At 44.3% G+C, this 17,549-nt stretch overlaps 2 protein-coding genes across 8 annotated transcripts in view; both read left to right on the top strand.

The window, feature by feature from the left end:
• Positions 1-7,492, top strand: part of LOC132209780 (autophagy-related protein 16-1-like) — a 164,965-nt gene extending 157,473 nt beyond the window's left edge. For all 5 annotated transcript variants that reach the window (XM_059646850.1, XM_059646849.1, XM_059646848.1 and 2 more), the window contains 2 exons: positions 243-344; positions 1,487-7,492. In XM_059646850.1, the coding sequence (XP_059502833.1) occupies positions 243-344; positions 1,487-1,580 (196 nt within the window). In that variant the 3' untranslated portion in view covers positions 1,581-7,492. The remainder of the gene's footprint in view (positions 1-242; positions 345-1,486) is intronic.
• Positions 7,493-13,392: 5,900 nt separating this feature from the next.
• The window catches only part of LOC125453653 (beta-arrestin-1), a 152,950-nt gene continuing 148,793 nt past the window's right edge, over positions 13,393-17,549 (top strand). For 2 of the 3 annotated variants that reach the window (XM_059646846.1, XM_059646845.1), the window contains exon 1: positions 13,393-13,747. Coding sequence is in view for 1 of the 3 variants with exons in the window: in XM_048533496.2 (XP_048389453.1) it covers positions 13,728-13,747 (20 nt within the window). In the remaining 2 variants the exon portion in view is untranslated. The remainder of the gene's footprint in view (positions 13,748-17,549) is intronic. The other variant, XM_048533496.2, reaches the window with a different exon arrangement.

Genomic DNA, 17,549 nt, shown 5'->3' with positions numbered 1-17,549 from the left:
GAGTAGCAGTATGAATTATGTGCATCAGTTCTCTAGCTCGGGACCTGATTCCTGAATTTACTAATCCAAAGGCAAGTGTTTGTAAATGTGAAGGAATCTGCAGAGAGAGAGAGAGATGGGGCTTGGTTGCTGGGGCAAAGTGTTTGCACAAAGAGACTCCATCAAAGGTAAATATCCTGAAGATTTTGGGCACCAAATGCTGTGAGTAGTTTTAATATACTTGTCATTTCCTGTTCTGTCAGCCCCGATGGGAGCTACGCGGCAGTGGGATCAGCTGATGGAGTTCTCTATGTTTGGGACACCCTGACTGGGAACCTGGAGACTTCCTTGGTTGGACAACACAGGTATGTGAAAGGAGTGTGTGGTCTCATTGTTCCAAGTTGCAACCTTCTGGATCATAGCTTGAGTGAGGTCAGAAAGACAAATTAATTCTGAGTCCCTCTCCCCGGAATTCCAGAACAACAGCTGCTATTTATATGTGCCTTTAAAGTTGGCAAACAAAGGAAAGAAGGATGAGGCTGTGGTTACCATGAAACCTCCAACTTTCCCTTTGCCTGCAGCATGGTGACCCTAAAGGTTAAACAACCACAAATTGTCTCTCTCGGTGGTGCTTTACCATCTGTATGTATGTATGTAGGATGTAAACAAACCTCAAATGAGTGAGCAGGTAGGACTATGCTAACTTTATATGGCCATCATCACAGAGACCAAAGTTCAACCCCAGATTTTGTGCATCGAATTTTAATTCCTTTGTTTATCTTAGCAGAATATTAGCCTCTGGATTCTATCCAGTGGCATTACCCGCACACGGCTATCTCCCTTTGTTGTGATTATGTTGGTGGAAGGACAGTCACCCAAGGTTGGAATCAGGCCTGGATCCCTACGTCTCCTCCTGCTAAGCACTGTGCTGCTGCAACTGAGCCAATCAGCAGTTCAACGGGCTATCTTAAATTGGTTATTGGTGTCACGATGAGCACATTTGTTCAGTAATTGTTTCCCAATTGGAAAATCACACCTAACGGCCGATGGTTTGTTTTGGGTTTTGCAAGTGGGCGTGGGTTGAGTATGGTATGTACCTCCGATGAAGAACTGAAGGAACATGCTGTATTTGAGCAGCCCAGTCACTGTGGCGTGCAGCTTATGTTCTTGGCCTTGAAAAGCACACATGATATTGCTCAGCTGTGTAGTTTTTTTGGACTGAAAGCAGTGTCCTGTTAGTGGGAAGCATCACTTCTGCAGACCCCCTTGCTTAACCTGTTCACATCTTTTTTTGCCAGGGTCAATAGAGATGGACTTTCATCACGAGCAACCTTCCTGAACGCCCCCCCACCCCCCCAACCAAAGTTTCTTTCCATCTCCATTGTTTGAAGTTTCCCAAATAATTGCCCATTACCCACATGCACTTCGTTTCCATGCCTTCCAGCGTTAACATCATACTTGACTTCTTAAGGAATGACGTGTTCACGCTCTCTCTCTCTTTCTCCAGATCTTCTATTAATGCAGTTTCCTGGTCTTTATCGGGAGAGTATGTGGTGAGCGTGGATCGGTCAAGGTTGGCCAATCTTTGGACTGACTGCTGACCCAGCCTCTCGGCAGCAACTCCAAATTTTCCATTGCCCTCATGACCATCATTCGATCAGAAGGGAAAGCATTGAGAGCTCGGGTCATCGAAATTTAACATCGTAAGCAGGCAGAAGCTCCTGTCGATAAACAACCCTCTGTCTGCACCACAACTCTCCCAAGCACACGTTATATTTTCAAGAAACTGGGAGTTCGAGAGGGGTGAATGTAAATACTACGCAAAAGACTTAGCAAACAGAAAGAGGCCAATTTACCTCCTGTGAGTATCTCTCACCTCACTGGGAGAGGCAAATTCATGCAGAGAAAAGATGCCAGGGGCTCCAGGATGAGATTGACTTCCAAACCATGCCCCTGTGTCAGGGATTTTGTTGGAAATTTATCAGTCGATGGGATGGAATGGGTGTGGGATAATAAGGGAATCAACTTGGAATACTTTTGTCAACAAATCTTGCCTGCAGCTGTGCAGCAAGTTACAGGAAGGGACACAAGGTCAATAGGTTGTAGGGACAAAGACGTGCAATAAAAACAGTACATTCTGAAACACTTAGCAAGTCAGGATGCATCTGTGGAGAAAAGGGACTTGACAGAAGAATTACTTTTTGATTGACCAAACCACAACTCAATGTATCAGAAACAAAAGGGATTGAGGTCAGTTACAATGTTTAAGATCAACTAGGAATATCGAATTTCTTGTCTTATTTAGAGTCCCATGGACGCTGAACACACTTTTGTCGTCATTTGTTGGACACAAAAGAACATGTTTTTTAAGTGAAATGGAATATTTTTTAAATTATTGGAATTTTTAAAACTCTTTCACAGGATGTGGGCATCATTGGCTCGGTCCAACATTTACTGCCTTGTCCCTAGTTGCCCCTTGAGAAGGTGGTGGTGAGCTGCCTTCTTGAGCTGCTGTAGTCCATGTGCTGAAGGTTGTGCCCTTAGGGAGGGAATTCCAGGATTTTGCCCCAGTGTTGGTGAAGGAACAATGATATATTTCTTAGTAAGGATGGTCAGTGGCTTGGAGAGGAATGTGTAGGTGGGGGTAGTGTTGATTGTGAGGGTTTCAGTGATGGTAATGCCATTGAACAACAAAGTTAGATACTTAGATTGTCTCAAAGAATGTCATTGGTCTTAAGAATTCTCCATTGCTGAGAGAAATAGAGACTGGGCCATTAAATATATTCAAGGATGAGTTAGACCGATTTTTGATTAATCATGGACTTGATAGTTATACAGAGCTGGCAAGGAAGTGGTGATAAGACCACAAATCAGATCAGCCTTGATCCTCTTAAAGGCAGAGCAGGTTTAAGGGGCCGAATGGCTGACTTCTGTTCCTATTTTGTCTGCTCTTGTGTGGAACACCTCTATACAGCAAACTGTTGGAGTCTGGAACCCCCTGCCTGAAAAGGGGTGGAAGCAGGTTTGATAGGAGCTTTTGCAAGGGAATTTGTCAAACACTTGCAATGGAAGAATTTGCGGAACTATTTTTGAGAATGGCTCCATGGATGAGTAACTTCAGAGATCGATTCTAGACCTTGGAATTGTATCCCTCAGAGAGGAGAAGGCTGAGAGAACTGATCGAGGATTTTCAAAATTCTTGAGAAATCTGGACAGGGTTGATAGGGAGTAATGGTTTGTACTGGTGAAGGGATCAAGAATGAGAGAGGGCACAGGTATGACATAATTAGCAAAAGTGATATGAGGAAACAATTTTACTCACAATGAGTCGTTAGGTTTTGAGATGCATTGCCTCAAAGGCACTCAAAAGGGAAATAGGTGGTTCCTGAAAAGGAACAATGTGCAGAATAACAGGGGAGAAAGTGGGCGAGAATAGCACTTGGTGAGCTGCTCATAGAGAAAGCTAGTGCAGACATGACGCACTGAAGGGCCTCATTCTGAGTTGCAACAATTCTGTGGAGAAAGAGCAAGGCAATTGAAGTGATTGGGCACCCCTGGCAAAGACAGGGTGGGTTATAAACATGCCATTCTGCCATGTGGCCTGCCTGCCTTTGATGTCTTTTTTAAACTGGCGAGATGATGGCCTTGTGGTATTATCACTGGCCTGTCAGCCCAGAGACCCAGGTAATGTCTCAGTTTGAATCTGGCCATGGCAGGTGGTGGAATTTGAATTTGATAAAAGTCTGAAATTAAGAGTCTAATGATGCCTTTGAATAGTTATCGATTGTCAGGAAAAACCCATCAGGTTCACTAATGTCCTTTTAGGGAAGAAAACTGCCATCCTTACCTGGTCTGGGCTGTCCGTGACTCCAGACCCACAGCAATGTGGTTGACTCTCACATGCCTTCAGTGGCAATTAGGGAGGGGGCAATAAATGCTGCCTAGTCAGTGATGCCCTCATCAGTGAAGAAAACCCCACATGACTGAGCAGCTACAAACTTGCCTTTTCCCAAGTGCAAGCATAACAAGCCTGTGTGTGCTGTCACCTCTCCTTTGCATTATAGTTCACAATAAATCATGTTTTACCTAATCTCAGAGGATACTCAAAGGTGATCATCTCCAACATAATCTACCTCCAACAATTTGGCACCGTGGCTCACTGGTTAGCACTGCTGCTTCACAGCGCCAGGGACCCAGGTTCAATTCCACCCTCAGGCAACTGTATGTTGGAGTTTGCACATTCTCCCTGTGTCTGTGTGGGTTTCCACCAGGTGCTCTGGTTTCCTCCCACAGTCTAAAGATGTGCAGGTTAGGGTGGAAGAATTTTTGAAGGAGGGTCTAGGCCTGAAATGTCAGCTTTCCTGCTCCTAAGATGCTGCTTAGCCTGCTGTGTTCATCCAGCTCCTGGTTATCTCTGTTGCCCATCCTGTTGTCTACATGGTATGATTCTGTCAGTATGACGATATCAGGCTGTTGATTGACTAGTCTGTCAGCTTTAGCACAAGGCTAATGAGCAGGACTTTGCAAGGTTGACAGGGCTGTTTCTGCCATTGTCTCCTCCAGTGCCTAGATTGACTCAAGGGGACTGGCGTGGTTTCAATCCTTTGAAACTTTCTCACAGTGTGATGTAACTGAGTGGCTGTGCTGGGTCGTTTCACAGGGCAGCTCAGAGTCAACTACATTGCTGCGGGTCTGGAAGCCACATCAGATTTCCTTCCCTAAACGGCATTATAATGAACCATAGATAGTAGGAGCTGTAGACACTGGAGAATTTGAGACGAACCAGATGTGTTTTGAGCATCAATGGACAATGGCTGGAAGTTGACCAATACATCAGCTCTTTATTGAATGCAGATTTCACCATTTACCATGGTGGGATTCAAACCCATGTCTTCAGAACAATGGCCTGGGATCTTGGATTGCCAGTCCAGTGACATTACCGCTAGACTATTCCCCTTCTGTCCTTCGTGATTTAAAATTACGCTTAAACGTCTTCAGTCTGTGGAAGACAATCCCAACTTCTCCAGTCTCTCCATATTCACTGAGAACCCTGGAAAAGTTGTCCTCACTCCATGGCCTTGGCATCTCCTATGACTCCCATATTCCAGGCTTGATGTGTCAGTGATGGCTCAGTGGGCAGCACTCTTCCTTCTGAATCTGAAGGTTCCAGGTTCCTAGGACAGCAGAACTGATGTATGAAGGGAGACGGGATTGTCTCGAATAATATTCACTAGAAGAATGGGGAAATCTCATAAAAACCTATAAAATTCTAATGGGACTAGAGAGGATAGACATGGGAAGGATGTTTCAGATGACCAGGGAGCCCAGAAACAAGGGTCGCAGTCTAATGGTACAAGTTAGGCCATTTAGGACTGACATGAGGAGAAATGACTTGACCCAGACAGTGGGGAGCCTGTGGAATTCTCTGCCACAGAAAGCGGTTGAAGCCAAAACATTGGATGTTTTCAAGAAGAAATTAGAGATAGTGCTTAGGGCTAAAGGGATCACCAGGTATGGGGGAGAAAACAGGAACAGGGGACTGAGATGAATGGCAGAGACACTTCAAAGTGCTGTTTAGCCTATTCCTTCTCCTATTTCCGCTGTTTCAAAATTTCAAGCCCTGCTCTAGGAGTCAGGGTTGATATTCCATGGCAATGCAGAGTGATTGCAGGGCTGTTGGAGGTTCTGTCTTCCCGATGAAACATTAAACCAAGGCCCCCCACTTGTTTTTTGGGTGTAAGTATTGTGTTCCTTGATATTGTTTCAAAGAGGAGCAAATGAGACATCCCTGAGGCATTGGTGCCGGCCACAATCAACGTTACAATAATACAAAGATCATTTGGACGTTATGACACAGTTGTTTGTGGGATCTTGCTGTACAGAAATTGGCTGCTCTGTTTCCTCCGTCCCAACAGTGAGTACACTACAAGAAGTGTTTTGTTGGCTATAATACACTTTGAGACATTTGAGTCTCTGAAAAATGCTGTATAAAATTAAAATCTTTCTTCCTCAAAATGAATTGTGAAATGCTCTTGTCAAATGAAAGCCAATGTGTGCGTCTATTTTTCAAAGACCCACTATGCCTCTTCTATCTGGCACATCTGTACTCACTTGGGGTCTCTCTCAGTCACCTTCCTGTTTGTACAAATATTGATGGAAGATCACCTGCCTCTGCTGACTGTTGTAATAAATAGTCACTTGGTGGCACAGAACTGATTTAGGTATTGCACGGAGAAAAAGAGCCATCTTGCGCTCACCAGCACCGATGCAAGAATTCTAAATTTCAATGTTGTGGAGGTGCCAGTGTTGGACTGGGATGGGCAAAGCCACACGGCATCGGGCTGTAGTCCAACAGATTTATTTGAAATTACAAGCTTTCAGAGCTCTGCTCCATTGTCTGTGGAGGGAAGTGCGCAGACACAGAATTTGTCTGCTTCCCTCCACATCAGCCAACAAAAGGAACAGTGATTTGAAGGCTTGTGTTTCCAACTAAACCTGTTGGATGTTAACCTGGTGCTGTGTGACTTCTGACTAAATTGCACAGGGCACAACAATTCGTAGTGCAGGGAAGAAGGGTGCCAGTTGGTTGGAGAGTTGACTCTGTTTGGTTCAGTTGAAGATTGTCAGTCAGGCCCACTTGATGTTGGCATGAAGTGACTTTTACTTATATCCAGGGTTGCCTCCTCTGCTGGGAGAGCAAACATGCCCTGGCTTTGTAATTTCCTCAATTAAACAAAGTCATTGGGTTCAAACTGTTCCCCAGAGCATTCCCAAGAGCAAGGTCTCAACTTACCAACCGTGAGCACCCATTTCACTTGTAGGATAAATCCCTTTGAAGTTTGGCATTCTTGCCATTCTATCCTGATAATGAATGTAAAATGAAACACTTCAACAGCATTTCAGTGATACTTTGGTCATGCAAAGGCAGGAGTTATACAACTCTTATATACCCAGGAGATAAGTGGAGAGGAGATGCGTGTTCATGACACTGTGGTGGTTTGATTGCTGGGATTTGGGAGAACTGAGCAGGCTCTCTCTTGGTCTCCAAAACCTCCTCAGTCAATGATACAGCACTAGATTGGCCCAGAAATACTAGCTGTCAGTATCTTTGCTTCAGAATGTTCTCAGCTGCAGGCCAACATCGCAGCAGAGCAGTGAATGGGGGATTTTTAACAACAACTTAAAGTAACCAATAGTAACAGGTTTGGGTAATATTGGAGCTCCAGTGGGCCATCCAGCCCCTGTTGTGCTGTCAAATTAATGAGATTATGGTTGATCTGTGTCCTAACTCCTCATTTCTGCTGAGGCCCCATAACCTTTAATATTTAGGGATAATATTCCGGGATTAAGCCTTACCCTCCACCTCGAGCTGATGGTTCGAGCTCTGGTTCAAAGCAAGAGACTCGCTGAGGATGAGGGTTTGATTGCATGCAGTGTCTCCTCATCTTAAAACCCACTAAACTAATATAATGTTTACATTCTTTAAATATTGTAAAGAATTTAATTCTTGCAAAAGTACTTCATTTATACTTTTAACATTAACATTCATAGTTTTGTATTTTTATTAAATAAATAATTGTGTGTCACTTCTCAGTGGTGAGTCTGTTCTTTATGATCACTATCCAGATATTTGTTCGTTTAACTCTCAAACTTTGGTCCTCTTGAAGTTTCAACCCTCCCTGAAGATTTGACTCCTGTCACATTCAGGATAGCAGTATTTCTCTTCAACATTCAGTGTTGTTTCCGGTACAGCTGAGTTGTTCCCCCAGTTGTCACTATTTCTATTCCATGAATTCCCAGGAATGCAGCTTTAATTATCTGCCATGAATGAATGGATTAGCTTGACATTGAACAATATCTCCATTCAGTTCTGCTGCTGAGAAACCTGGAACTCTGTCTCTCCCACCTCAGACGTTCACTCCCTCCACCACTTAATGCAGTGTGGGCCATCTACAACATACACTGCAGAAATTCACCAAGCCTACTTAGCACCTTGTACACACAGGCCCGGATGATCGTCTGGCCCCACAGGGTCTCCCGCACTGGGACTGTCATCTCTGTTACCTTGCCTGACTATGTTTATGCCTTGGTTCATCTGCTACAGTAGACCTTGCCTGAGCTTCGGTTCCCTCAGACTACGATCACACGCTCCAGATCAGACTCCCACCTTCCACTGATCTCATCAAAATTCGCTGGCTTTATCTGGTTCCATTCCAGTCTGTTTGGGTCCTGACCTGGTTCAAAACAGACACGTGGAAAGCGGGAGCAGGATTAGGCCTCTTGGACTGTTGAAGCTACTCTGACTTTCAACATATTCATGCTCTGACCCACTATCTCCGTCGCCACGTTCCCACCCTCTCCCCAAGCGGCTTGATGCCTTTAGCTTCTGGAAATTCCACAGATTCACCTCACCCTGGGTAGAGAAATATTTCCTCACTTCAGTCCCAAAAGGTTTACCCTGTATCCTTAGACTTTGTCCCCTGGTTCTGGACTCCTTGCTCATCAGAACTGTTTTTCCTGCAACTGAACTGTCCATCAACAGTCATAGAAACGTTCAGTAAAGAAACAGACTCCTTGGTCCAACTTGTCCGTGCCAACCAGATATCCTAAATAAATCTGGTCTCATTTGCCAGCATTTGGCCTGTATCCCTCAAAACCCTTCCTTTCATATACCCGTCCAGATGCCTCTTAAATATTGTAATTCAACTAGCCTCCACCACTGCCTCTGGCAGCTCGTTCCTTACATGCACCACTCTCTGTCTGAAAAAAGTTTCCCCTTAGGTCCCTTTTAAAATATCCCTTCTCACTCTGTACCATCTAGTTTTGGACTCCCTTAACCTGGGAAAAAGACTTTGACAATTCACCTAATTCATGCCCCTCATGATTTTATAAACCTCTATAAGGTCTCCCCTCAACCTCTGCCACTCCAGAGAAAAAGTCCCAGTCTATTCAGCCTCTCCCTACGGCTCAATCTTTCCAACCCCAGCAACATGTTTGTAAATCTTTCCACACCCTTTCAAGTTGAACAACTTGTGAGAATTTTATGCGTAGTGCGTTTTGAGAAGATTTGTAGCTCAGGTTGAGGTTCTGGATGTGAGTTTGCTCGCTGAGCTGGAAGGTTAGTTTTCAGACGTTTCGTCACCATTCTAGGTAACATCATCAGTGAGCCTCTGGTGAAGCGCTGTCCCGCTTTCTATTTTGGGTTGGTGATGTCATTGCCTGTTCTTTTTCTCAGAGAATGGTAGGTAGGCTCCAAATCATCAAATATTTGGAGTCTATCTACCATCCTCTGAGAAAAAGAACAGGAAATGACATCACCAATGCAGGAAATGACATCACCAACCCAAGGAAACCTAAACCGTTAAATAGAAAGCGGGACAGCGCTTCACCGGAGGCTCACTGATGATATTACCTAGAATGGTGATGAAACATCTGAAAACTAACCTTCCAGCTCAGCGAGCAAACTCACATCCAGAATTTTATACATTTCAATCAGATTCCCCCTCTCATTCTTCTAAACTCCAGTGGTTGCTTTTCTGATCTAGCGTCTAGGCCCAAAACATCAGCTTTTGTGCTCCTCAGATGCTGCTTGGCCTGCTGTGTTCATCCAGCTCCACACTTTGTTATCCCTTGATAATACATGTGGTTTGTCAATTTCCATTCTAAACCAATCCAGCTGGAGTGACTCAATCTGGTAAGGCATTCAAAGCTATGGAACAAGTGCTGGAAAGGTGGGATTAGAATAGTTAGATGGTTGTTTTCGATTGGCACAGACTTAATGAGCCATCGATCTCTGTACCTCTATGTCCCGCTGGTTCCATTGAATTCAACGGTTGAGTTCCCATCTTAACTCAACATGAACATTCAGGTGAGGAGCTGAAGTTGGCCCCTGGAGCCTGTTTCACAATTTAATGAGATCATGGCTGATATAAGTGCATCCTTGATTCCACATTCCCAATTACTCCCAGTAACCTTTCACCCCCTCGCTTGTCAAGAATCTAGCCATCTCTGCTTTCAAAATATTTGGACACTGTTTCCCCCACCTGCTGGGGAGACTCTCAATCCCCTGAGAGAAAGAATCGCTCCTCATCCTTGACTAACATGGTGACCCTTTAATTTTTAAAAAGCGATCTCTGAGTTCTAGGTGCTTCCACAAGAGGAAGCATCTTTTCACATCCATCCTGTTAAGTGGCCTCAGGATCTAATATGTTTCAATCAAATTGTTTCTCAATCTCTAAACTCCAGCGGATAAAAGCCTTGCCCGTCCAGCAGTTGCTCATAAGGCATCCTGTCCATTCCAGATATTACTTTGGTAAACTTTCTATGAACTGCTTCCAATGGATTTACGCCCTACCTTAAATAAGACGGCCAATACCTAACATAGTACTCCGGATGATTTCACCAGAGCCCAGTGTAACTGACCATTGACCACAACTGGACTGGACTTGCCATTTCAATGCAATGCTCAAGGGTAGGTCAGAGGCTAGGAATTGTGCAGCGAATAACTCATCTCTTGATTCCCCAAAGCCTGTTCACCAACTACAAGGCACAAGTCAGGAGTGTGATGGAATGTTCCCTAATTTCCTTCATGAATGAAGCTGCAGCAACACTCAAGTTTGACGTCATTCAGAAAAAGTAGCCCCCTTGATTGTCACCAACATCCACAAACATCTACTCCTTTCGCACTGTTGCTCAATAGTGTGTACTATCTACCATGTGCACTCCAAAAATTCACCAACACACCTAGGACAGCACCTTCCAAACTCATGACCACCAATTGGAGGGACAAAGATAAATGGGAATACCACCCCCTTTAAGGTCCCTCAGAGCCATTCGCCATCCTAAGTTAGAAATATATTGCTGTACCCCCAGTGCCACTATGTCAAATCCCTTGGGGTTTCTCATGGCAGTGTGGGTTTACCGACCGCACGTGGGCAGCAGCAGTTCAAGAAAGCGGCTCACCACCAATTTCTCAAGGGGCAAGTACAAATGGGCAATAAATGGCTGCTATTGGCTGGACCAGTTCACAGTCCACCCATCCTGTGCACTGCGTCCAGTTATGACAAATGCAAGCCACACATCACATGTTGAGCTGACTTTGAAGGGACGTCTTCAAATATTTACCTTCCCGCCCTCCAAAGAAGAATCCTCAACAACCATAATAGATTTCACATCAAGGAAGAAAGAATCTGCAGATCGCTCAGTTGAGGGTGTGAAAGTTTTTCACCAACAGTTCAATCAAAGACAGCAAATGAAAATGGTCAAACTAATATGAACAAGCTGAAGTATTAACCCAACACATTTCAGCATAGAAGGGTTGAGTCTAAAGTTTCAAAAATGTGAGGCGTTAACATTAAAATCTACAGAATTGTTACAGTGAATGAGCAAAATTGAGGCATTTGTCTTTTGAACAGAGATTGAGTTTAGACCAATACTCATTTGAGTTAAGAAGAACGAGAGGAGATCCAGTTAGAGTTTATAACGTGCTAAAAAGTGTTCTCAATGTAGATTTGGACAGGATGATTCCCCTTGTGGGGCGATCTGGAAAAAGAGGTCATAGTTTTATGAGAGACAGTAAGAACTGTCAATGCTGGAGTCTGAGATAACACAGTGTGGAGAAGGGGGAACACAGCAAGCCGGGCAGCATCAGAGGAGCAGGAAAGGTGACATTTCAGGTCAGGATGCTTTTTCAGAAAAAAAAATTATGAGAAGGTTTGACAGATTTAAAGAAATGAGGTGGAATTGCTTCTCACAAAGGGTCATGAATCTGTGGAATTCATTCCTCTAGAGTGTGGTGGATGCCGGGACACTGAATACATTTAAGAAGGGGTTAGATAGATTTTTAATTAGTAACAGGTTGAAGAGTTAAAGAGAGTGGGCAGGAAAATGGACTTGAGGTTGAGATGAGATTAGCCATGGTGGTATTGAATGGTGGAGCAGGTTCAAGGGGCCGAATGGCCTATTCCTGCTCCTAGATCTTTCCTTTTGGAATACGGCACACAATTCTGGCCATCCATTTATAGGAAAGATATTGGTAAATATGAGAAGGTGCAAAAGAGATTTACAAGGATGTTGCAGGCTTGGAAGGTTTGAATTATTGGGAGAGGCTGAATAGCCTGAGGATTTTTTTCCCCAGGAGCGTCGGAGGCTGAAATGTGACCTTACAGAGGTTTATAAAATCATGAGGGGCATAGATAAATTGAATGACAAGGATCCTTTCCCTTGAGTGGGGAAGTCCAGAACTAGAGGGGCAGAGGTTTAAAATGAGAGGGAAAAGATTTAAAAAGGACATGAGGCATAACTTTCTCACGCAGAGAGCAGTGTGTGAATGGAAGGAGCTGCCAGAGGAAGTGTGGAGGCTAGTACAATTACAACATTTAAAAGGCATCTGGATGGATGTATAAATAGGAAGGGTTTAGAGGGAGATGGGCCAAATGTTGGCAAGTGGGGCCAGATTAGTTTAGAATATCTGGTCAGCGTGGACGTGTTGGACCGAAGGGTCTGTTTCTGTGCTGTGCCACTCAATGGCTCTATGAATCCATGAATATTTCAGTTGCAAAATCTCACCACTTTTCCAATGGATATGTGTATAATTGTGGATGTGTAAATAACCTACAAAGGGTACAGTTTCCCCTTCATTCTTTCAGGGTGTCACTGGCTACAACCAGCATTTGTTGCCCATTCCTAATTGCCCTCGAACTGAGAGGCTTGCTCAGCCATTTCAGAGGACACGCATTGCTGTGGGTCTGGAGTCACGAGTAGTCCAGACCAGATAAGGACTGCAGATTTCCTTCTCTAAAGGACATCAGTGAGCCACCAATGTGTACAGCTGGATGACCACAGCAGGCCAAGCAGCATCAGGGGAGCAGGAAGGCTGACGTTTCGGGTCTAGGCCCTTCTTCAGAAAATCTGCGAGCCAGATGGGTTTTTCAACGATGGCTGATGTGTTACTGTCATCATCACCGAGACCAGCTTTAAGTTCCAGATTTGCTCCAATCCAGCTGTTTCGTGGTTACAATAGTTTCCAATTACAAATTTGTTGAATTGCACAGTCACTGCTATGGGATTCTGAGCACATGTTTATACATTATTGGATTCTGACACCACTACTATGCTACCATTCCTGTAGATGTGCCTGTCTGCACACTTTGTTAATCTCCATCCATATTAGGGAATGTTTTTCTGTTTCTTGTATCTGGTATAGTGGTAACTATTCCTCTATTATGTCTGGTTATGTCTGTCCAGTCCTGAACTGTTCTCTGTAAATCTATTAGCACTCTCCTTTCCCCAGAGTTGGGGTGTCTGGGGGGGTGAGGTATTAATTCAGGAGGCTGTCAAAACCATAACCCTTTTCTGCCCACGAATCAGTCTGTATAATGGTTGGTTCGGCTTTAAGCAGAGCTAGGCGTGGGGATGTCTGTGTGTGTGTGTGTGGAGTAGGGAGTCTGACTGTGTGTGTGTCGAATATGCAGCAAGGAATGACGGTGGAACTGAGCAGTAGGGATTTGGGATTAACCCTCCTCCGCGAAAGAAATTTATCTGTTTAATTATCAGATAAGGGAGGGGTGTGTGGCCGTCGGGAAGAAAAGGAATGTGAAGAGAAGTGGGAGTGGACGAGATTAAAGGCGATAGAGAGACAGCAATAAACAGGGGCTGTCTGAATTAAATCTCAGTTGTAGCTTCCGAGGGCTCGGCTCTGATCTGAAATTCCGGGGTTCTGTCCACGAAGCTGGAAAGGCAGCAGAATAATGAGTGACAAAGGCACAAGGTTTGTGAGATTTCTGTTTTATTGGATGCTTAAAACGCAACTGGAAAGGGGAATGGTTAGAACGGGTTGAGCTCCAGTCTTGAGACTGGGATGCAAACTGGGAGAGAGTCTCCTGGCTTTATTTGTAAACCTTGAACATTCTCAATCAGTCTGTTGCTAATAACATAGGGGGAGATGGTGGCCTAGTGGGATTATCTCTGGACTGTTACCCAGAGACCCTGTTATTCTGCTGGGTACCTGCATTCAAACCCTGCCATAACAGAAGGAGGAATTTGAATTCAATAAAAACAAAACTGCAATTAAGAATCCAATCACAATTGTCATTAAAAACCCATCTGGTTCACTAGTATCTTTTCTTTTAGTAAGGAATCCTTACCCAGTGTGGCCATCAATGTGGTTGATACTCAACTGACCTCTGGGCAATTAGAGATGGAAAGTAAATGCTGGCCTGGCCTGTAACACTCACCTCCCATGAATAAATGAAGATCAGATTTTTCTGGCATTTTTGAGTTTAATTTTTCACGATGATGTTGTTTTCTTCGTGCTACCATTGCAATGTTTGCTGCTGGTTAAAAGCTTTTGAATGAGACTCTGAGCTAAGATCCTGGGGTTAACTGGTACTAGGATTCAATTTAAAAGCCTTGATGATCGCGGGGTGGGGTGGGGTGGGGATAGATGGGGATTTGTCACAGGATTGTTTGAAAGTGATCCCCCTCCCGTTTTTAGATCCCTTTGATTCCTGTTCTGCCAACTCTTAGATATTCCGGTGGATTACCATTTCTCCCCCCGCCCCCGCCACTCTTCTCTCTCTCTCATTTTGGGATACAGCATGTTCCAATTTGAGGATTCCAAGTGGATCACATAATTACTTTCTTGTGGCTGTCCAACCTTCAGCTGTGATGAGAAACAACAGCAGGAGGAGGCCATTCAGCCCCTCTATCTATCCTGACACCCAGAAGGACAAAGGCTGTCCTATGACTTCACTTGCTTTGCCTCCCTTTACCAAGTGAAGGGGAATCTGAGGATGTTGGATATGAAATGATGCATCGGGCTGCGAGTCTCCTCTGGGAGAGGGTATTCCACATTCAGCTCAAGATTCAAAAGTATGAGGGTATGCGTAAGAAGCAAACATGGTTTGTGGAGTTAGAGCAGGAGAGAGCCAGAGAGTGGGGTCGAAGAAGATAAGAATGTTCTCCTTCAGGAAGAGAAGGCTCGGGGGAAGAATTAATAGAGGTATTTGAAATCATGAAGAACTTTGATCGAGTCGATCAGGAGAAACTGGTTCCGTTGGGATGGGGTGGGAGGGGGTGGTTTGGTGTGGTGGGTCGAATTGGCAAACCTAAAGGCCACACATTGATGAGGTTTGAGCCAAAAGGAGCCAACATTTATCTGACGCAAGGGGTTTCTGTGATCTGGAATGCACTGCCTGAAGGGGCAGTGGAAGCAGATTCAAGAGGAACTTTCAAAAAGACCTTGGATGAATTCTCAAACACAAAAGGGGGAGAAGGGAAAACCAGGAACTGGAGAAAGATGAAGAACAAACAAAGCTGACTGCCTGGTGTATTCTAAGAGTGGGGACAGATATAATGGACATCCCAGTTCACTGAGTAATAGGGAAGAAAAATAACATGTTGGCCTTTATTTCAAAGGGATTGGAGTATACAATTTTGGAGGTTTTGCTAAAACTACACAAAGCATGAGTCAGACCACAGCAGGAATACTGTGAATAGTTTTTGATTCCTTTATCTAAGGAATGATATACGGGCATTAGAAGCAATTCATAGAAAGTATGCTAGGTTGATAATAGGTATGGAGGGACTGAGGAGAGGTTGAAAACATTGGGCTTGTACATGTTGGAATATAGAAAAATGAGAGGTGACCATTTTGAAACATACAAGATCCTTACGGGACTTGACATGGTAGATATAGAGACATTGTTTCTCCTTGTGAGAAAGTCCAGGACCAGAGGGCATCATTTCAGAATAAGGGGTCACACGTTTAAGAGTGAGATGAGGATGAATTTCTTCTCTTAGAGGGGAGTGAATCTGTGGAATTCTTTATTGCAGAGGGCTGTCGGAGCTGGGTCATTAGGTATATTCAAGGTGGAGATAGAACGCAGGAGAATGGAGTTGAGGAATCTCAGATCAGCCACAATCTCACTGAATAATGGAGCAAACCTGATGGCCTACTTCTGCTCCTCTCTCTCCTGGTCAGAATGGCTGCGATCAGTGATCTATGATTTTTCACTTCTCCCTAAGGAAAGCTTTCATTCTAGCTCTCGGTATCTGTCCTCAGGGTTTACTTTGAGAACATGTCAATAATTGGAGATGTGAATTTTCAGAGTGGGTGCAGTCAGCTGTGGGCGTTAATCTTCTCTGAGTCCCCTTGTTCCGGTCCCCACCCTCAGCCCAACCCCAACTCCCAAGAGAAGAAATAAATTCTCTCTACCTATCCTATTCATTCCTTGGGTAGGGGGAGGTAGTGACAAAGCAGGAATGTCATTTGTCCAGTTATCCAGAGCCCCAAGCTGTTCTTTGGGGAACATGGGTTCTAATCCCATCATGGCAGATGGTGTAGTTTAAATTCAATAAAAAGTTGCCCTAATGGTGACCACATAATTATTGTCGATTGTCTGGTTCACAGATACGTGTCGGGGGTCAGTTTGTTGGGCAGCTGATTTAGGGGCTGTTGAAGTGCAGTGATACTGTCCCTATCTCTGAACTAGAGAGGCCCGGGATTGGGTGTTGCCTGCTCCAGGGATCAATAATAAAATCTCTGAGCAGGTAGAGTAGACAATATCTAAATTGTGATAATTTGACATTTTTGCATTTGTCCTAATGATTGAAAGACATACACCGCCTTCAGTCCCCTCTTTCTGAGCGGCAACGACACCTTTTAAAATCTTTAGGGAGGGAAATCTGCCGTCCTTATCTGGTCTGGCATATATGTGACTCCAGTCCTACAGCTATGCGGTTGTCTCATAACTGCCCTCTGAAATGGTCAAGCAAGCCTCTCAGTTCACAGGTAATTAGGAATGGTCAACAAATGTTGGTCTCACCAGCGATCTTGTGAATGAATATTAAAAATAACACCTGAATTAGGCTGCTGGTTGTCTTCTAATTTACAAAATTACAACAACAGAAACGGAAGTTGCTGGAAAAGCTCAGCAGGTCTGGCAGCATCTGTGAAGAAAAAAATCAGAGTTAACGTTTCAATTCTGAGGAAGGGTTATTAGACCCGAAATGTTAACTCTGATATTTTTCTTTACAGATGCTGCCAGACCTGCTGAGCTTTTCCAGTAACTTCTGCTTTTGTTCCTGATTTACAGCGTCCGCAGTTCTTTTGGTTTTTGTCATGAAATTACAAGATTCCTTTTGCAAACTGCTCTTACGGTTGTATTTGCAAGGGTGGGGAGCAAGGGCAGGAGACACAGATGGGGAGCAGTGGGTGTGTAGTACAAATTTGATAGCTGTTCCAAAGAGCTAGCACAGTGACACCACGCAGAATAACCTGCCCTCTGTGCTTGCTGACTGGATGATTCAGAATATCACTGGGTACTCATCTTGTAAAGGGTCATGTGGGAGATATTTTGTGAATTCCACTACCAGTTCAGGCTGCTGTAGAGCGTTGCTGATCAAACAGGAATGCTGAGCTGGAGGCGATTAAAGATCAGAGCCAATTATGCTTTCCCGTTCGTACATTCACTGAAAGTGCAGATATTCCCACCCCATGTGTAATCCTGAATCAAACGCGTCAGTTCTTGGCAAGTGTTGTATGTTGATCACAATGTACAGGAACCATC

Source organism: Stegostoma tigrinum, chromosome 6 (genome assembly GCF_030684315.1).
Source record: "Stegostoma tigrinum isolate sSteTig4 chromosome 6, sSteTig4.hap1, whole genome shotgun sequence".
Taxonomy (NCBI): Eukaryota; Metazoa; Chordata; class Chondrichthyes; order Orectolobiformes; family Stegostomatidae; genus Stegostoma; species Stegostoma tigrinum.
This window is presented reverse-complemented; position numbering and strand designations above follow the sequence as displayed.